This window comes from Narcine bancroftii, chromosome 6 (assembly GCF_036971445.1).
Source record: "Narcine bancroftii isolate sNarBan1 chromosome 6, sNarBan1.hap1, whole genome shotgun sequence".
Taxonomy (NCBI): Eukaryota; Metazoa; Chordata; class Chondrichthyes; order Torpediniformes; family Narcinidae; genus Narcine; species Narcine bancroftii.
Genome location: NC_091474.1, coordinates 23,016,599 through 23,038,433, shown reverse-complemented (window position 1 = coordinate 23,038,433; position 21,835 = coordinate 23,016,599). Strand labels below are relative to the sequence as shown.

General features: G+C 44.7%; 1 protein-coding gene across 11 annotated transcripts in view; it reads left to right on the top strand.

The window, feature by feature from the left end:
* LOC138735814 (PHD finger protein 20-like) overlaps positions 1 to 21,835 on the top strand; it is a 66,367-nt gene that overhangs the window by 17,975 nt on the left and 26,557 nt on the right. For 6 of the 11 annotated variants that reach the window (XM_069884276.1, XM_069884275.1, XM_069884283.1 and 3 more), the window contains 8 exons: positions 2,914 to 2,998; positions 4,987 to 5,075; positions 7,062 to 7,368; positions 7,450 to 7,587; positions 9,536 to 9,685; positions 11,656 to 11,850; positions 12,654 to 12,713; positions 15,098 to 15,379. In XM_069884276.1, coding sequence (XP_069740377.1) covers positions 2,914 to 2,998; positions 4,987 to 5,075; positions 7,062 to 7,368; positions 7,450 to 7,587; positions 9,536 to 9,685; positions 11,656 to 11,850; positions 12,654 to 12,713; positions 15,098 to 15,379 — 1,306 coding nt within the window. The remainder of the gene's footprint in view (positions 1 to 2,913; positions 2,999 to 4,986; positions 5,076 to 7,061; positions 7,369 to 7,449; positions 7,588 to 9,535; positions 9,686 to 11,655; positions 11,851 to 12,653; positions 12,714 to 15,097; positions 15,380 to 21,835) is intronic. The other 5 variants (XM_069884282.1, XM_069884281.1, XM_069884284.1 and 2 more) reach the window with 5 other exon arrangements.

The following is a 21,835-nucleotide window of genomic DNA, read 5'->3' as shown; positions in this document are numbered from 1 at the left end:
AGGAGAACTTTGCTTGTGATGTCCTGGGCTCTGCTCACTACCTTTTAGAGGGCTTTACGCTCAGGGGTATTGGTGTCCCCTGATGCAGCCAGTCAGCACACTTTCCACCACACCTCTGTAGAAATCTGCCAGGGTTTCTAATGTCATACCAAACCTCCGCAAACTCAGGAGCACTCTTTTGTATTTACTGCAAGCACAATGTCTGCAGACTGTCTGGTTTCACGTGACTTGTATTTAACTAGTTATGATGAGAGGTCATTGATCTTTCTATATGCTGCCTGATTTGCTAAGTACCTCTGCTAGTTTTGTGGCTGTGCAATATTTGCTACATTTTCCTGGTTTGTCTTTGGAAGACTCAGAATACTCAGTTCCATTAACTCTTGCTCTTTAAACAATTCCAACATCTGTCACGGCATTGAGTGCCAACCAGTCCATCAAGGCAGCACGTTTAGCGCAAAACTATTGCAGCGCAAGCGACCCGGGTTCATTTATAGGTTGGCAGACCTTCTGTCTGTAAGGTGTGTGTACGTTCTCCCCGTGACCTGCATGGGTTTTCCCTGGGTGCTTTGGTTTCCTCCCACCCTCCAAAAACATAGGGGTTTAGTAGGTCAATTAAGAATGTGATGTTGAGGCTTTATAAGCCTCTGGTTGAGGTTTCACTTGGAGTTTGGGGTGGGGGGCGGGGTACAGCTTTGGGGTCTTCATTTAACAAAGAAGTACTGGCTTTGAGAAAATTTACAATAATGATTCCTGGAATGAAGTTGAGGAATGTTTGACAGCTCTTGGGACTGTACTCCTTGGAGTTCAGAAGAATGAAGGGGAACCATAGAAGCATATCGAATATGGAAAAGAGTGGATGTGGCAAAGTTGTTTCCCATGGGAGGGCAGTCAAGGACAAGAGGGCTGAAGTGTGCCCATTTAAAGCAGTTGCGGGGTAATTTCTGTAGCCAGAGGTTGGTGAACCTCTGGAATTTGCTACCATGTTTGGCTGTGAAGTCCAGGTCATTGGGTGTATTTAAGGGAGAGATTGATAGGTATCTGAATAGTTAAGGTATCAAAAGTTATGGGGAGAAGGAGGGAAGTGGAGCTGAGTGGGAGAGTGCATCAGCTCACTATGGAATGGCGGAGCAAACTCAACAGGCCAAATGGCCTTCTTCTGCTTCTATATCCTTACGGGTGTAAATTGGACGGCACGGATCTCAGTGGCTGGAATTGGCATCTACTGTGTTGTAAATAAATTTAATAACATTTAATCAAAGCATGGCTACAGTCATGCGCTGCATAACTTCCATTCGGGCAATGTCTGACCGCAAACACGTCAGTTCAGAAATCTCGATTGGAGAAAGGGACATATCTCTTGTAATTGCTCAGTTCGCTCAGCGATCCTCTCAGTCACAGCCACTGTTTGTCATTAGTGCAAAATGCTTCTTGTCGCATACACTCCTGCCACAAGACTGAAGAATCCCAGGCATCCAGCAGAAGTATTGCAGAAAATGAGCCCGAGTCCATTTCTCCAGCCACCGTGTTCCAGTACAAAATTAATGTTCCAAACAGGCGAAAATGTGCTGCAACAATTATACTGATGCAGGAATACCATAGCACTAAATGTTGCTGTCACAAAATGGTTTAATTACCCTGGCACCCATGCCATTTCTAATCACCTGTCGTTAGAAAATAATATGGTGTTCGCACAACATCTAAATCACAACGTCTAAATCACAGAGTGTATTGTGGACTTTAAGCGAAGCTGGACTGTAAACACTTGTGGTCTTTCCTGCTGTTCACTGTTTGTCCAATAGATGGTGCTGTTGCCTCTGGAAAAATTGCTCCAAGCGCCATTCATGACCTGATTTGGCAGAAGCGACTGCCTTGAGATAGGAACAACATCAGAAAGTTTGTCAGCCAGTGAGTTAGAAGGCAAGGAATTGCAGCAAAGCATGCATCTTTTCTGCAAAGTCTATCCAGCAGTAAATCCTAACGAAACAGTGTAATTCACAGCTGTGCAGGAGAATCTCAGTCGGTCACGCAGCATCCAAAGGATGTAAAAGGCGATCAACATTTCGGCACTGAGCCCTTTGACGGGAATTCCTTTTACTTTCTCTGGATGCTGCGTGACCTGCTGAGTTTCACCAGCACTTTTTGTGCTCAACCCCAGCTTCTGGAATCTTTCTTGCTCAACTACTTTTATGTCTGAGCCGTCCCTCCTCCCTGTTCTATTCCAGACAGATCAACGAGCCTTTGTCACCATTCTTTCAGCTGCCAGTGTTGTTCAGATCCACTTGATCTCCATCAAAGCACAGGCATTTTGTTTGTTCTGCCACCCCCCCCCCCACCCCCACCCAACGCTGCAGCTTAAAAATAATTTAATTTCTAATTTTCCTTTGCTGAGCCATCCTACATAGCAACCTCCTCTCTAACTCCTGCTGTCTCGCTTAGCAGCCAACACACCTAAAGGCTCACCCCGCCCCGGGCCGCTCTACCACACCCACTCCCTCTCTCGCCGTGAGCATGAGATCACACACCACCAGATTCAAGATAAATTTTCTCTCATTCTGTTACCAGGCCCATAAATAATAATATGTGTCCTTTGCTGCATACCTCCCTGTGTAACTCAGCACTTGACGCTGTGTCTGCCTCGTACTATGTACGAGATGTCTTACTGGTCGGCTCACAGCCCACCCTCTAGTTAAACTGAACCTCTGATGAAAGGTCATCGACCTGAGATGTTAGCTCCTTTTCTCTTTCCACAATTACTGAGTATCCCAGCACTTCCTGTTTTTATTCTAGTGTTTATTTTTGAAAAAAAAACCAATGTTGGGCGTGAGCATTGCGATAGAGTACATTTCCCTGTATTTTATTTCTTCTTGGCGTTACCAGCAACTCGTTTAGTCTTGTTCCTTTCTCCTTGTTTAGGAGTTCCGCCCCAGTGAGCAGGTGTTGGCTTGCTGGTCAGACTGCCGGTTTTACCCCGCCAAGGTCATTTCTGTCAACAAAGATGGTAAGTGGGTGTGGGCTGGTGCAGAGGTGAGGGCTTGTCTCCTGAGAGCCGGCTGTCTCGGGATGGGGTGGGGGGGGGGAGAGAGAGGGAGAAGAGCAGATGAGACAGGGTGGGGTGGGGGAATGAAAGGAGTTCAGGAGCGGGAGCCGGTAGAGGGCAAGGGACAAAGTTCTGGAATTTGAAGCCTTTGGCTTCTGAAGGTGCCCGTGGCAGTGCAAAGAAAGTTCGAGATTTCATCCGACGCAGGTGGGAGGAAAACCAAGGCTCTGGGTTCAACAAGGCGTGCACTCTCGCACAAAGTACACCTTTATGCAGTTAAACAAGAAAGTCTGCAGATGCTGGAGTCAACTGCAATGCACAGTCAGCCTAGTTTTGCCTCTACCTTGATGAAGGGCCCAGGTGCAAAATGCCAGCTACCCTTTACTTCCTATGGATGCTGCAGCGTGACTTGCTGGGTTCCTCCAGTGTGATTATAGGCTGAAAATCTTGCTGCTGCAGGGTGTTTAGTGATAATTAATAGAACAAACAAGCTTTATCACCTGCAGAGGAGACTGTGGGGGGTGGGGGGGGGGGGGAAGGGGGTTAACAGAAATTAGAGGCCAATATTAATGCTGTCTGGTGAGAGACTACCGAGATAGAACATAAGGTACTTTTCCTCTGGCCCACCCCGATCACTTCTCAGCTCCTTTATTTTCTACCCTCTCACCTATACTGATCTATTACCTCTTCCCAGTTTCCTTCCCCCTCCCTCCGCCATCTTTTTCTTCAGCCAGTGGTCTGATTTTTGAAGAAGGGCTGAGACCCGAAATGTTGACTGACTTTTGCTTCCTCACCGTGACCTGCTGAGTTTCTCCGGCACTTTTGTGCACAGCACGAGACCCCAGCATCCGCAGTCTTTCTGCTTTGTCTCACCCCCAGCTGCGGGGAAGAACTCAAATAAATAAAAGCACCCGTGTGAGAAACATAATATTGGTTGTGCAATTTTAAGTTTTGACCGATACTGAGCTGCTGAGAGAGACAAACTTCGCCAATCACGAGGAAATTTCTAGTGTAGAGGTTAAGAGGCAACACTGAGCCCATAGGCTCAGTTCAAAGCCCATGACTGGTGGGGGAATTTAAATTCAGTTAATTAGATAACACTGGACAACAGTGTTTTCAAAAGGTTTAGCTTCCTGGAAGAAAAATTGAGGATTATGATAGACAACAACAAGCTGAACACAAAAGATAATTTCAGATTTGCTGTATCGTGTCGGAAGTTGGAGAAATATGAAATGAACTTTTGTTGAACTTAGCCTGTTTAATTGCATATTGTTGCTGATACATTGCGTTAGTTCAACTGACCTAATAATGTTTTGCCGCTGATTTTTGTCAGCATCTTATGCTTCTGGACCAACAGTAGTCGGGCAGCATTGATACCATTTTTCCATGTTGGCAATGTCCTGGTGAAACCTTTCACCATGTTTGTCACTGATGGCATCAAGATCAGCAGGGACGTGCAAATGCAAAAAATTAATTTTCAATAACACGCTGCACCTCATGGTTTTGTCTGCATGAAGTCGACTTAAAATATGACAGAAAAATCATAAAAATAGGTTATATCTAAAAACCGGTGCACTAAAATAAACTCAGAAGTACACAGGAAGCAAAATCTTCATTGTTCAGTATAATTTTCTGACACTGAAAAAAACTGCAAGATTGTTATAAAATACCTTTTCACTGATCTCCAGGAAGGAAATCCATTGTCCTTGTCTAGTTTGTATGTTAGTTCAGGCCCTCGATGAGATTTGTGGAAGTGGCATAGCTTGACTTGATAGCTATCAGAGCCACGCCAACAATGTGGGCCCATCCTGTGAATCAATATAAAATGAACATTGAAAGTGTGAAATAGGGTAGCACGTGCGAGACTGACTCCAATTGAATGGTCTTCGGTGACGTGGCATCTTGGGGTGCAGGCTGGGCATTGATTGGCCATCTGCTTTGTGTTTTAGCTTCTTACACGGTGCAGTTCTATGATGGAGTCATTCAGACTGTGAAGAAAATTCATGTCAAATCTGTTCCTAAAACCTCCAGGGAGAAGGTAAGTCACCAGCCCTCGTCAGCCCAGCATCATTCACTTGTGACCCATTTTACGCAGGAATTGAAACGTGGTTCTGAGTTGTGGAGGCTCTTGGGTGATGCTGTGTGTTATCTCATGGGGGCAAGATTCCCAATATCCAAGTCTGTTCTACCAATTGACGATCACAATTCAGGCCATAAGGGATACCCGGCATGGCTTTTCAGGATGACTTCGGTATCTAGTCGTTTAATAAGAGTGTGGCTGTTCCCCCACCTATCTGACCCTCATGTCCTCCACTCCCAAAATAGCTTGTCGATTATTCCACTGACATCAGAAACTGAGCTGTAGCATTCGAAGGTCTTGCAATTGTCTTGAGATGTGGATGTATTATAATGTATAGCTGATCCTGAGACTATACTGTCTGATCCTCCCTCCATCCATTAAATTAAGACATACAACTCTGGCCCACGAGCCTGTGCCACCCAAATACCCCAATTATCCTAAATGCCCTGTATGTTTTTGAACAGTGGGAGGAAACCAGAGCACCCAGAGGAAACCAACGCAGACACGGGGAGAACGTACAAACTCCTTACAGACAGCGCCGGATTTGAACCCAGGTCACTGGCGCTGTAACAATAGGCCCTTTCATGCAAAGAAAAAGTCCGACTATAAAGGCGGAGGTTCTCCGTCCTAACATCGGGAGACTTGCCCTCTTCAGTGCGCTGTGGCCAGCTCCAAGGTGCCGACTGCAATCCCACTCGGGGAAGGATAATCGGTGGAGCGGAGTCTCCACCGCCCCACATGAACGTACAGCCACTGCAAGCAGTTAGTTAGAGGCGGGCTGCTGATGTCATTAGCCTGTGTCCCATCTCCCCATTCACCCCTCTCCCTCCATGAAGCCCCTCAAGGCAGTGGCGGTTGGCAGGAGCTGTCAGGGCAGGGACAGCCAGCAGCAGCCATCAGGGAGTGGGGGCTGGTGGGAGCTGTCATGAAGCAGGGACCATCAGGTCAGGGGCGGTCGGCAGGGACTGTCAGGGCAGGGGTGTCCGACGGGGGCCTTTGGGACAGGGGCCATCAGGGGATGGCCGATGCGGGCTGTGACAACCCCGCCGGCCGTGCTAGCACCTCACCGAGCCGCTTCGGCCTCAGGGCTCTCTGCGGCTCAAAATGCCGCCGCGCAATGGCAGTTTTCCCTACCCATAATCCCCCACTCAGCGTGAAGTGTTCTGGGAAACGCAGAGCAGTTTCAGCTGCGAGGGGGATTATGGGTAGGGAAGACGGCCATTGCCGCATATTTATGATGGGTGGCGCTACAGCACCAGTTGCCCCACCTCCATCGGCTCCAGAATGCGCCACGAGGCACTGCTCAACATGAATGTGGTGCAGGAGCAGCCTTTTTGGGGTGATCCATGAAAGGTAAGTTTTGTGTTTTCCCTCTGCGGTTTCAGCCGGTCTCCAGGCGGAGGCCTGGCATGAAAGGGCCTGATGTTGCGCTAACCACTACAATAAAATCGTGCTGCCCCTTCTCCGATTTAAATCCCCGTGAACTTGATATCAGGATTTGTGAATTATCTTGCCGAGACACATGAACATGTCCTTAAACCATTAAACGTGTGTTGATCATCAAACACTCATTTGCCCTCCTTGGCCTGGACCTGAACAACCCATCCCTTGTTCTGAATCCCTGACGTCTGGGGAATTGTCCTCCCCATATCAAGCCTGTAGAATCCTGTTTGTGGAATTGCTCATACAAACCCTCTGAGACTCCTATTCATTTAACAATATTTACTTTTTATATTTGTATATGCATTTTGCATATGTATCGTTTGAACGCATGTAAAGTCTAGTTGTAGGTCTGCGTGTTTTTGCATCGAGCACCAGAGAACACTGTTTTGTCAGGTTGTACTTGTATAATTGGATGATAATAAACTTGAACTTGTTGGTTTGTGCGACGTGACCTCTCACACTCCTGAACTCTGCGGCTCATGCTTGGTCTGGTGTTCCCAGAATGCAGCCAGTGGGCAGAATAAGGAGAATGGCAGCGGTCGCAGGAAGGAGAGGTTCCGAGAGAAAGGCCCCGCATCACTGACTGGCCAGCGGGTCAGCGAGGGCAAAGCAGCAGAGAAGGAGAGAGAGGAGGACGGGCAGGTGAGGCCGGTCCACAAGGAGGTGGAGCCGACCAAGGCACCTCAGGAGCAAGGGGCCAGGAGCTCGGCGCAGCCTCCGCCACCAAGCACCCCGTCCCCAGCCACGCCGCCCAGCAAGCCAGAAGAGAAGAGGAAACGTGGGAGGCCACCTTCGGTGGGGCTTGCAGGTGAGTTGGGACGTTATCTGGTGGTCTTGGTGAAACAAGCCGTCGACCGTCCTTCATCCGCCTTCTCCCTCCCTCTGCCAGGTAGCCATTCTAAAGGAACAACCTCCCAGGATCGCCGGCTACTTCCATTACGTCAAGGCAGCTCCGGAACAGGGAAGAGAAAGTCTGCCTCAGCTGCCTCTAACTTGTCTAAGCAGATGAAGCTCAGCAAGATCTCAGGTCAGTATCATCCCCTGAACACCCAGAGAACTGACATAGCCATCCCTTAGATTCTCGGTGTAGTAAAAGCAAGAGGAGACCATCCTCCTGCCCAACTGATCACCAACCTCCTGTCCTCTTTACTGTGATGATACATAATCCCTGACAATGCAGTTTCTGCTCTGAATTTCCCAAATAATTGCATGTCCATATCTTTCTCCAGTAGAGAATTCCAAGGATCCATAATCCACTGAATGAAGAAAGTTCTCATCTCAGCCCTCAATGACCCATCTGGGCACTCACCAGCCAGATGGCATTGGCATATACTTCTCCAGTTTCTGCTAACCTGCTCTCCTCGTCCCCCTTCCCCTTTCCAGTTCTCATCCCTCCTCCCCTTGCTCACTGCTATCCCCTCCCTCCCTTCTCCAACTATCACCTCCTACCTTTGCAACCACCCCTCCCCTCTTGTTTGGACAATTTTTCCATACCTTGATCAAGGGTATTTTAACCTTTGCTTATAAAGGGCACTGCTGAGATTTTCCAGCTTTGTGTTTTTACCTCAATGACCCAGTCTTGGTTTTAACGCCGTGATGTCTAGATTTAGCCAGGGGAAGCTTGATCTGTCCTTCTATTCTATTTTTCAATTATACCACATCCATTCTTCCAAAGGGAAAAGAATACAGGGGTGTAGTTTGTTGATTTACACCAAGAACAATAATCGTCTTGCAGATGCCTAATCCCAGGAATCAGCCTGGTAAATTTCGCTGCTCCTTCCACACTCTTGATTATTTTTTTAAGTCTTCTGTCATTGGTTGGCCTGCCTAGGCTTTATGCCCTGAAATATTTTGCCCTCCCCCATCCCCAACCTCATAGATCCAAAGACAACTACAGCATAGAAGCGGGCCCTGCGGCCTGTGCTGAACTATTATTCTGCCAGGTCCCACTGCTTCTCTATTTCTGAACATTACTTTGTGACATCCAATTTTGTGGACAGCCTTTGGGCGCGACTCCTTGTGAAGATTTTAACGCAGCAAAGATGCTGTTCAATTGGAAGTAGTTAATAATGTGGCGGGAAAGGTGTCCTCTTCCTTTTATCTCTCCTCTGCTCCTGAATCCACCTTCTGTCTCTCCCACAACCCAGAACAGTGGTCACCTCCTGAGACACTATTTCTCGACCTGTGGTGGTCCACAAGTGTGTTACAGGTGAGATATGGCAAAAGACAAATATTTCTGATGCTGTGAAGAGGTTGTAAATCCGACACAAAAAAAAAATATTCTCAGCCCCCGCCGACAGACTGTGGTATATTCTGCAGTAAGTAAGGAAACACTTGAGGCAGTCTGTGGATGTAGTCATGGAGAATACAGAGCAGTACAGACCCTTCACCCCACAATGTTGTGCTGAGCTATCTCGACCTACTGCACGACAATCTAACCGCTTCCTCCCTCACACCCCGTAACCATTTTTTACATCTATGTGCTTAAGAGTCTTTTATACATCCCTGTTGTACCAGCCTCTGCCACCACCCCTGGCGATGCAATCCATGTACCCACCTCTTGAACAACTTGCCTCTGACACCTTCCCTAAACTTGCCATCACTTATTTAAACAGATGTCCTCTGGTGTTGATCATTGCTGCCCTGGAAAAAAGACGCTGACTTGTCCACTCTATCTATATAACCCTATGCACCTCTATTAAATCTCCCTGGATCATTCATTGCTCCAAAGAGAAAAGCCCAAGCTTCATAGGACATGTTTTGCAATCCAGGCAGCATCCTGGCAAAACTCTGCATCCACTCTAAATCTTCCATATCCTTCGTCATTCCAAAGAAACAAACCCTCAGTTGCTGAAACCCTTCATTGCAAGCCTCTCATCGAAAACATTGGCGTTGGTTATATCTGATGGTCAGGTGAAGGGGTGAGAATGCATTTGATTTATACATTAACTTTTTTCTTTTGTGTGGATGGACAGACCAAGGTCAGAGTGTGGGCTGCCAGGCCCAAAATAGGAGGCGGTCCTTGCGTCTTGCTTCTGGTGACAGTAACTCATTGGGCACCAATGCTCTGAGTAGCGGAACAGAACCCCGGAGCAAGGCAAAAGAAGTGGAGAGAGCTGAGGAAGGTGAGGCATTTAACACTCGCTGTGCTGCTCCTCTTCCACCAAATGCTGGCCCAGTTAAATCATCCATTTGGACTCGCGGGATTTCACCTATAAATCTTTACCTGACTCTCGCTCTTCTAAGCCATGTCTCTGTTTGCAACACCACGTGCCCTCTGCACGACAAACCTGTTCTCTGTTTTTTGAAGTGAATGTAGCTCAGGTCACCGCTCCAACCAACCCACCTCCCCTTCATCGACTCTATTACCTCCTGCTGCCTTGGGAAAGCTGCCAACGCATTCTAGGACTCACTCTGGTCGCACTCTCCTTTCCCACTCACCTGCTGGGCAGAAGAAGCAGGAGCCTGAAAACATGAACCTGCTGGCTCAAGGACAGTTTCTTTCCTGCCATTATCAGTCCCTGAAGCAAACCTCTCCTCGGTAAAACATTATCTGAACACTCTGCCCTTTGCCTTCGTAACTCCACTTCCTGCAGTTCTGTTTTATTATTGCACTACCGCCTGTATTTAAAAACGGGCTGACTTACCTGGATAGCTCTCAAAGCAAAACTTTTCACTATTTCTCAGTGCACGTGGCAATAAAGAATTCAATTGGAATGAAAAACCCGCAAGTCGCTTCATTGACCAATACAAGGCAGAAAGAAAGTGACACGGTTAGTGTAGTAGTTAGCACATGCCAGCAACCCAGGTTTGAACTCCACGCTTCCTGTATGGAGTTTGTATAATCTCCCCGTGTCTGTGGATTTCCTCCCACGGACCAAGGGTTGTAGATCAATTGAGCAGCACAGACTCATTGGCCTGTTGCCATGCTGTATGTTGAAATTAAAAATTACATTTAAACACATGGTCCATTCGAGTCTTTTCTATCTCGTTTAAGGAACCATCCCCTCATTAGAACTTGTCCAATTCTTGGTTGAACCTTTTGACTGAATGCACCAATACGGGATAAATCTGCACATCTACTGGTTCTTCTGCTACTTACGGGTGTCTTCATCATTGCAAAGACCTCCATGGCAAAGCCTGTGCAGGGTCCATCATAAACTTGTGCTCCCCACCCTTATGTAGTATCATCTGGGCCATGTGCTTTTCCAGGTGAACTTTCACCCCACTGCATGGCCAAAACGCAGTCATTATGCCATTGTCAATCCTTTGAAAGATCAGCCTCATTAGGCTCATTCTCCATGAGGAGCATTTGAATACCTTCGAGGCTGGGCTAAATGGACCTTCTTTGAAAGCCAAATTATCTCCTGATTTGTGATGCGTAATGTTGAAAGCACAGGCTGTTTAAAATTCAAGATTCTTTTATTGTCAGCTAATAGAATGTTACACAAAATTTCCTTTAATCTGCCATAAGGCAGACAAAGAATCTCTTAGTATTGCCCAGCATCACTTACAGTAGAGAAAGAGAAGCAAAAGAGAGTTCTTTCAGAGTCTTTGAGTGTCAGTGGATTTGCTTTCACTGCTTCTGTAGCCATACAGGCTTGTGTTTGATCCATCGGCAAACCGAGCTTTAGATCCAAACCTCCTACGTGATCGGGAAGCCTTCAGCACCTGAGACGCCATTAGGAGCCCTTCTTGCCTTCAGCACCCTCTCGAATCCCATTTGTGATACCAGGTTCCCATGAGCCAGTCTGCAGCAGTCTGTAACCTCTGTTTGTTCTTTGACTGCAAGTTGCCCACACCCCGCAGCCTTTGTGATTCCTTCATCTGGCTGAACCCGTCACCACTGCATTGTCCCTGGTATCAATGAACAGATGATGCAAGAGGAATAAAGTGGAACAGCGTTGGCTTTTTAAAAAGGTGCTGGATGACCAGTGTGGAGTCTGAGCTGAAGGGCATGTTTCACTGCTGTATCCCTGACTCCAGGACTTGGGTTCCAGACTGGTTTAACGAAGGGCACAGTTCCACGGTTTTACAAACTGTATTGATGGGCTGCACTACTTGCGAGATCAGTGACCATGTTCGCTCTTTGCAGCAGCAGTGGCCCCTGAACCATCCCCGGCACAGGCACAGCAAGAACCCGCCTTCCAAGTCCGGTGTTCCTCAGACCTCGTGCCTGACGCTTTGACGCCCAAAGTCAAGGCCAGCCCTGAGCACCCGGCCAACGAGACGGCGAAGGTCGACACCCCCGTGCCGAAGTCTGAGTCGAGAGTTCCTCCCCCTGACGCTGGTAAGAGCTGGTACCACACGGGTAATGCCTTCGGAGATACTGGAGCTACTAAGATGGTGTGCATTGTAGGAATGTAAGAGCTGCTGAAAGTTAACTGCATCTCAAGAGCAGCTGAATTCTGGTTTAAATAGAATCCAAATTGTATTGTAATTAACATCTCATGAATTTAAATTAAGGAGACTGTGTTTTGTGCAGAGGTCTGTTATAGCTTGAAACGGAGGTGAAAATTACTCCCACTGACCCCGATTGTATTTCTGACCCCATCTGGGAGGGAGGGATGCCTTCTGGTTCCATTGGGGCCTCCTCAAAGCACTTGTATCTCGCGAGGTGTCAGGGTGGGACCACCAGGAAGGAAGCACTGTGCACAAGGGTGGTTACACCCAGGCCTTGTGTCCCAGGAACAGAATCAAGGCTTCCAGGAGCAGAATGAGGCTTGATTTCCACTCACGTGGATCCCAGCCGCAGCTTCTTGTTCATTGCCGAGGGCCAAATGCAGGCAGGTAGGACCAGGTCAGGAGGGCCCCTTGGGCTGTGTGGGTGACAGGGTCTGGCTTCCATGCGGTAAAACTAATGACGTGGTGATGCAAAGGGATTTTTTTTTTGGTTATGGTTCAGCGGCGAAAAGGAGGGTCTTCCATGACGGATTCACTCCCTTGGACCGCTGGGGAAGGAAGCCATAGTTTGGGAGACCCTCTTTCATCCCTCCCCACAGACCATCATCCCGCACTCCCGCATTTAGAAAGGAGACTTGCTGATGATGCAGAAGACCCACAAGTAATTCTGTTTTGTTTTCCTCTTCTCAGCTCCTGTTGTGAAGCGTGTGCCTCGATCCCAGAACCCAAACAGATACAGTAGGGAACCCTGTATGTTTCTGTTCTAGCGAGGCCAGCAAGAGCTCGCTGCTGCGACATCCCTGTCCGTCCAGCTGTGCTGCGTGCGTGTCTGTGCGTGTGTGTGTGTGTGTATGTGTGTGTGTGTGTGTGTGTGTGTGTGTGTGTGTGTGTGTGTGTGTGTGTGTGTGTGTGTGTGTGTGTGTGTGTGTCTGTATGCATATTTCTGCTTATCCACGCTATAGTTCTTGTGTGCGGGGTGCGTGAATTGCGGACAGGAGAATTTGATTACGGATTGTGTTCAGAGTCGTGTCACATCCCAGAATTGCCAAGTGATAGGGGTGGCTTCATCATTTAAATTTTTAAATCTTAAATTTTATTTATGGCACAGTAGAAGCTGATTCTGGCCATTTAAACCTGTGCCACCCAAATTAACACTATATGTTTTGGAAGGTGGGAGGAAACCGGATCACCCAGGGGAAATCCATGCAAGCTTGAGGAGAACGTACAAACTCTTTACAGACTGCAGCGGAGTTCAACCCGGGTCACTTGCGCCTTAAAGGTGCTAACAGCTATGCTAACTGTACAACTTACAATCAAAACGAATCGTGGAAAGGGAAGCAACATCCAGCAAGCCAGGCAGCCTCTGTAGAGAGAAATTCTTAAGTCAGTGACCTTTCATCAGAACCTCTGTGGGTTATTTTCAAGTCAGCATTAAGAAGTACTCAGGCTGTGTGTTAGTCCATTGTGTGCTGCTTGGAATAGAATTGTACCATTGTGTGTCTTCTGGGGAGGAACTTCCTTCTTAGTTTTGTGATCGCTGCTCTCCAAGTCACAGACTCTGCCTGCCTGCACATTGACTGAATTGCTTCCCACGTCGTTGCCTTCCACAGGCAGGTGAATGACAAGCAAAGATCATAAGACAGACCTTCTCCCCATAAACTTTGATGCTCTGGGTAATCAAGAACCTATCAATCTCTGCCTTAAATGCACCCAATGAACCGGTCTCCACAATAGCCTGTGGCAACAAAAATCCACAGATTCACATCCTCTAGCTGAAGAAATTCCTACGCATCTCTGTTCCAAGCGGATACATTCCAATGCTGAAGTTGTGCACTCTTGTCCTGGACTCTCCTGCCATGGGAAACAATCTTTCTACATCTACTCTATCCATGCCTTTCAACCTTTTAAATATTTCAGTGAGATCCCCCCCAACCCCCTCGTTCTCCTAAATTCCAATGGGCTCAGGCCAAGAACTGTCAAAGTCGGGTATGTCCCTTGCCGCCAGTCACAAGGGGCTGCCTAAGAACAGCTCTTTGCTTGGGTTGAGTTGTCGGCCTCTTCTGGTTGTCTTAAGTAGTCCTCAAGGGGGCATAACCCTTGCTCAGATTCTGTGGGGCACATTGATTGCTGACGTATTATGTCCCTACGTGTTTCCTCTGCTCTACACAAAGCCCCTGGATTTACTTGGATCCCATTCCCAGGCCTTAGGTCAATCATTGTTCAGGTCCATCATGAAATACCTGGCTGTGGCACTGTGGAAGGCACGACCAACGTGTCATTCTCCAGAGAAGTGGGCATAATTTTCCACATTTAAGAAACATTTAGGCAGATTTATGTAAGGGAAGGGCTGAGAGGAGTATGGACCAAATCCATAAAAGAGGAACAACTCTTGACTGGCACGGACAAGTTTAGCGGAAGGACCTGTCCCTCTCATATGACCCCAATGATGCCTCACCAGTCATTTCCATACCTGAGCAACGGGATGGCAATTGGGAGCAGGCAACGAGCCACCTCGACCATATCCCCCCCCCCCCCCCCCCCCCCCGCCTCTTCGTGGTCGGCCACGAAAGAGATGAAACCACTTCTAGATGAAGATGCCGTTCCACCCAATAACCTAACGTTATTGCCATGCCAGGTGTCCCAGTTTGGCGGCAGTAATCCTGAAATTAATTGGATTCCATCTCCTTTCCCTCACCAAAGTCAGATGATGTCTTAACCTCCCCCGCCCCAGAAGTTCAATTCACCATGCCCTTTGGCTTTGCCAATGAAGCCTGTCCTGCCTTTCATTCCTTGCAGCTGGTTTGGCGGGGTGGAGTGGGGGTGGGGGGGGGTGAAGAAAATGTCACTGGCATTACCATGTTGCTGATCCCTCTTGATGTAACACCCTCACTAGCTCTTAAGTGTGCTATTAATCTAATCAACAGGGTGCATTGCCTTGCTTGACCTTAGCAGCATAACAGCCAATCAGATCTCATTGGCATTGCACTAGCTTAACATAACCACTCTCTAAACTGCTATTGTTTTAATTTTTATACTGGGAAATGGGGGAACAGTTGTTCTTTTAAATGATTGTTTAAAACTTTGTTGAACCCTCTTTTCTCCTCGCCCTCTCCGAACCTTGCCCCCCTCCCTAGTAACCAATGCCGCCCAGAGCCCCGAGGAACAGCTCCCTCCCAAAGCTCTGATCATCGACCTCGATCACAACAAGTTTAAGTGCAAGATCGCCGAGTGCTCCAAGGCATTCCGCAAAGCCAAGATGCTGCATTACCACATGAAGTACTACCACGGCATTGAGAAGGCAGAATCGGAGCAGGGCTCACCCAAGCGAAGCATGCAGACCCGAGGCTCCTGCGCCTCAGAGTCCGAATCGCTCCTGGACAGTCCCAAGAGACGCCGCACCACCTCGGGCTCCTTGCGTGAGTATCTAGCCGCGGAGTAGAGCACTTATGGCGGGAGGAAGGGTGGGGGGGGTGGAGGGGTTAAGTCTGTCAGAGCTGTGCCGGCACTCAGAATTATATCCCTTAACACCCATTCCCTCCACATTGCCTGGCATTTACAAAAAATTACACTGCAGTTACTTTTCCAAGCCATGGCCTCAATCACCTGAAAGAGCGGGGATTGGTGGGGGGGGTGGAGGAGGCGAATGGGAATTCAGGCTCCCTTGTGCTTGGAAGCAATCTTGTCTTGGAAATTCAACTGTCCTCAACTCTCAATTCCTCATGGGAGAGCCTTCACCAGGAAAGCTCACTGTTTCAGGATAGCAGCTCATCATTGCGGACAGTGTTGTTCTTGTCGATGATGTCCATGTCCTGAGAACGAGTTTTGAGACTAAAAGTCTAGTTTACTCCTTCAGATTAGCTCTGGGTATAGCATCTCGCTCACGAGGTAGCGTTAACTGAATGTCTTTGAAACCCACTGTTGCTCCACCACCACTTCCTCTCCCTTCCACAACATCCCAAAGTGTTGAACTGCTCGTTGCTGTGGAGGTGGTAGTGGCCACACTGTCAACGTAGCAGACTCTGACATGCATCAAAATCCCACTGGGCTGCTGGTGGAACCCATGGGTAGAAATGATCACTTCCCTTATTACTGGAAGGGCCATATTAATGAGATGGAAAGATGCTGCCCTCCCACTCACACCCAGTGGTTGGCTAATGTGATGGTTGTCTGACTTTGGTAAAAAATGAGATGTTCCACTACTGAAATGAATCTTTGTTTCCTTATGGGGGTTCTTGATTATTTTCAGAATTTCTAAGATTAATTAACTGTTGGTTTTTGACCCCATTGTAATCAGTGGACTCCTTATATTTAACCAGTGGCCTTTGACGGGAGGGGGAGGTATAGTGTTTTTTTTAAACTTCCTCTCAATGTAACATAGGTCTCACTTCATTTTTATTATTATATGTGATTTGTTAATACAGCATGTTGGTTTTGGCTTCAGATTCTAGCATCTGTAGCCTCCTGTGTGTCAAAGTTCTGATTTATGGTCCGAGTACCTGCATGACATCACATACAACCCTGAGGTTCTTTTTCCTGTGGGCCAGGTAGAATTTAAAAATCATCAATGACTCTAAGCTGTACTCAAGAAGAAAGAAAAGCTGGCTTGGTTGGGTTATCGGTTAGCGCAACGCCTTTACAGCGCCAGCGATCGGGACTTGGATTCGAATCCCACACCGTCTGTAAGGAGTTTGTATGTGCGCCCAAATTCTGCATGGGTTTTCTCCGGGGGTGTAGGTTAATTGGATCTAAGTTAGGTGGCACGGAGTTGTGGGCCAAAATGGCCTGTTACCGTGCAGTATGTCTAAATTTTAAAAAATGTATACAAACTGCAAATACAGAAATATAAATATCCAGTAATAAACAATGAGCAAAATAAGAGTCCTTAAATGAGTCTCTGATTGGGGGATGAGTCACGTGATGGAGTAGTGGCCGGTAGGGGAACGCCAGCCCTCTCCAGAAAAGAAAAAAAAAGCTAGAGAAAAAACAAAGGCACTAACACAGAAACCATAACAAATTGAAAGTGAAAGTGTGGAGAAAATGGCAGCAAAGAAAGAAAAACCAAAAACAACGGGAAGAAAAGAAGAAGGAAGGACGCCGGAGGAGGAAGGTGAAGGCCTTACCGGTACGAGAAGGCCCGCCGTGGAGAGAGAAGCCCGCTCCCTGAGGTCAGTGGAAACCCCGAACTCAGGACTACAAAAATGGCTCACGGAGCCAAACAAAAGTGCGCAACCCGCATGCGCGATGCGCAAGACAAAAATAACACTGACGGGAGGGGGGACCAGCTGAGGTGTAAATCTCCACAGCTGAAACAGACAAGTACAACACAACAGCAAGACTCTCAACAGGAAAACATAGAAAATAACGAGAACAAGAAGGAAGAAAATAAAAATAGGAAATCAAAGAAACAACAGATGACCAACCCGAGGGAAGAAGACCAACACCAAGACACTTTTAATAAAAATAAGAAGAACAAAAATACCCAACAAAATAAAATAAACAACCCAACAAGAAAACCAGAAGAGACAGAGGTAAAAGACACAGATCCTGGAGTGGACTCAGAAGAAGAGGAGGGAGAACACAGAGAAATGGAAGATGAAGGGAAGGGCAAGTACATGGACATTTTTTTTAAAGAATATATGGAAACAGTAAAAGAATGGCAGTCACAAGAATTCAGTGAAATAAAAAGAAGAGTAAAAAGTACAGAAGAAAAAATGAATAGATTAGAGATGATCATGTCAGATATAGGAAAAAGAGTAGACAAGGTGGAAGAACGAGAAACAGCCATAGAAATGGAAGTAGAGGACTTAAAAAAGAAATTAGAAGAATCCGATTAAAAAAAGTTAAAGAAACACAGGAGCTGTTAGCTCAGAAGATAGATATAATGGAAAATTATAATAGAAGAAACAATATAAAGATAGTGGGCCTTAAGGAAAATGAAGAAGGCAAAGATATGAAATGATTTATAAAAGAATGGATCCCCAAGGTCCTAGGAAGACCAGAATTACAGGAAGAAATGGAAATAGAAAGGGCACACAGAACATTAGCCCCTAAGCCAAAACCACAACAAAAACCAAGATCCATTCTAGTAAAATTCCTAAGATATACACCAAGAGAAAATATATTGGAGAAGGCAATGAAAAAAATAAGAGAAGACAAAAAAACCACTGGAATACAAGGGTCAAAAAATTTTTTTCTATCCAGATATAAGTTTTGAACTCCTGAAGAAGAGGAAGGAGTTTAATGCAGCAAAAACAACCCGATGGAAAAAAGGTTATAAATTTATGTTAAAATACCCAGCGGTACTTAAAATAGTTATCCCGGGGCAGCAAAACAAACTATTCTCGGATCCGGAAGAAGCACGAAAATTTGCAGAACAACTACAAAACAGACAAAGAGATGAAGAGATGTAACAAGAACAAAAATGACAACAAACTATATATATACATATATTAAAAAAAAAGAGTATAAGTAAGAACTAAGAAGGGAAAGAAAGGAAGTAAGGAGGGAATTAAGAGAGTGACCTTTGTTATATATGAAGATTAAAATCTTTTCTTGGGGGGGGGGGCTGGGTGGGGAAGAATAACAGTCACTGCGAAATCAGTTGACGCTTGCGAGCAGATTCGCAAATCCAAATGTAAAGGGGAGATGTGGTTGCCTGACAAGGGACAAAGGGCAACTCAGAAAGGGGAGGGACTGTTGGGGTTAAAGGAATTGTAGATATGAGAATAGTGGAAATATTTTATGTTTTAGAAATGTTGTCTTATAATGTGTTCAAAAAAAGAAAGCAGAAATGGATAGGAAGGGAAGGTGGAGATGAGGAAACGGAAAGGAAAGATAAACAAAGTATGAAATGACTCTGTTGAACTATATGACTTTAAATATTAATGGAATACATAACAAAATCAAAAGGAAGAAACTGTTAAATTTACTGAAAAAAGAAAAAATTGATATAGCATTCGTACAAGAAACACATCTAACTGAAGTGGAACACAAGAAATTAAAGAGAGATTGGATAGGACACGTAACAGCAGCATCATATAATTCAAAAGCCAGAGGAGTAGCTATATTAATCAATAAAAATGTACCAATCAAAATAGAAGAGGAAATAATAGATCCAGCAGGGAGATATGTAATGATAAAATGTCAGATATATTCAGAATTTTGGAATTTACTCAATGTATACTCACCTGATGAAGAAGATCAAAAATTTATGCAAGATATCTTTTTGAAGATAGCAGATACGCAAGGGAACATACTAATAGGAGGGGATTTTAACCTTAATTTGGACTCAAACATGGATAAAACTGGGGAAAAAAACTAACAGAAAGAACAAAGTAACCAAATTTGTAATTAAATCGATGCAAGAAATGCAACTTTTGGATATATGGAGGAAACAACACCCAAAGGAAAAGGAATACTCATATTATTCGGGTAGACACAAAACATACTCAAGGATAGACCTATTCCTGTAATCAGCCCTCATTCAAGGGAGAGTTAGGAAAACGGAATATAAAGCTAGACTATTATCGGACCACTCACCCCTGTTATTGGCAGTAGAGCTAGAGGACATCCCACCAAGAATGTATAGATGGAGATTAAACTCCATGCTACTTAAAAGATAGGATTTTAGAGAATTAATTGAACGACAAATTAAAATATACTTTGAAATAAATACGGAATCAGTGAAAGATAAGTTTATACTATGGGACGCAATAAAAGCGTTCATCTGAGGGCAAATAATAAGTTATGTAACTAAGATGAAGAAGGACTACAATCGGGAAACAGAACAGTTGGAAAGGGAAATAACAAATTTAGAAAAAGAATTAGCAATAAAGGAAGATACAACTAAAAGAAGAGAATTGGCAGATAAAAAAAATATGAAACACTACAAACATATAAGGTGGAGAAGAACATAATGAAGAGAAAACAAATATGAGCTAGGAGAAAAAACACACAAAATTCGAGCGTGGCAGCTTAAGACAGAACAAACTAAAAGAATGGTATTGGCATTAAGGAAAAAGGACAAGCAAATTACATATAATCCAACGGAGATCAATGAAAACTTCAGGGAATTCTACGAGCAACTATATCAAACTGAAAACGAAGGGAAAGAAAACAAAATAGATTAATTTCTAACTAAAATTGAACTACCGAAATTACAAACAGAGGAGCAAAATAAATTAATAAAACCATTTGAAATAGAAGAATTACAGGAGATATTAAAAAAACTACCGAACAATAAAACACCAGGAGAGGATGGATTCCCAATAGAATTCTATAAAACATTTAAAGACTTATTAATTCCTCCCCTTCTGGAAGTAATCAACCAGATTGATAAAACTCAAAGCTTACCAGATTCATGCAAAACAGTAATAATTACAGTAATACCAAAGACAGGGAAAGATCCACTAGCACCAGCGTCATATAGACCAATATCTCTACTTGTTAAACTATTAACAAACAGATTAGCCGACTATGTACCAAAAATAGTAAATCTAGACCAAACTGGATTTATTAAAAAAAGACGAACAACGGACAATATCTGTAAATTTATTAACTTAATTCATGCAGTAGAAGGAAATAAAACTCCCAACAGTAGCGGTTGCTTTAGACGCAGAGAAGGCCTTTGACAGAGTAGAATGGAATTATTTATTCAAAGTACTACAAAAATTCAGCCTACCAGAGAAATATATTATTGGATTAAAGCATTATATAAGGGGCCATTGGCGAAAGTGACAGTAAATGGATATATATCAAAACAATTTAACTTAAGCAGATCAACAAGGCAGGGATGTCCACTATCTCCCTCACTGTTCGCGTTAGCTATAGAAACACTCGTAGAACTGATAAGAACAGAAAATAAAATAAGAGGGATAAAAATAAAAGAGAAGGAATATAAAATCAGTCTATTTGCAGATGGCGTTATAATATACTTAACAGAACCAGAAATATCAATAAAAGAATTACATAGGAAATTGAAGGAATATGAAGAAGTATCGGGGTACAAGATCAACGCAAATAAAAGTGAAGCAATGCCAATGAATAATGCGGATTTCACAAAGTTCAAGAAAGAATCACCATTTAGATGGCAAACACAAGCAATGCGATACCTAGGTATACAACTAAATAAAAATCTCGGCCATCTATATAAACTAAATTATCATCCATTAATAAAAAAAATTACAAGACGACTTAGAGCATTGGAAGGACTTACCACTAACACTGATAGGAAGGATAAACTGTATTAAAATGAACATTTTCCCAAGGATACAAGACCTATTTCAGTCATTACCAATTCACCTGACAGAGAAATTCTTCAAGGAGTTAAAGAAAATAATAAGGAAATTCTTATGGAAAGGGGGGAAACCGAGGATAGCACTAGATAAATTAACAGAATGGTACAAACAAGGAGGCTTACAACTACGAAACTTTAAGAATTATTATAGAGCCGCACAATTAAGATACCTATCAGATTTTTATCAAACAAGGGAAAAACCAGATTGGACCAGATTAGAACTAGATAAAATAGGGGAGAAGATACCTGAACATATACTATATAAATGGGATGAAAAATTGGTGCAACGTAGGAATTCACCGGTATTGCATCATCTGTTCAACATTTGGAAGAAGATTCATGTAGAAAGGAATAAGACAAATTACCAACTACCAAAACTAATATTGACGCAAAATCAACTAATCCCTTTCACAATAGATAACCTTTCCTTTAGAGAATGGGAGAGAAAAGGGATCAAAAGAATAGAAAATTGTTTTTCGGGAAATAAATTACTATCCTTTGAACAAATGAAGGATAGATATAATATAACTCACGGTACAATGTTTGCATACCACCAACTGAAAACCTACTTGAAGGA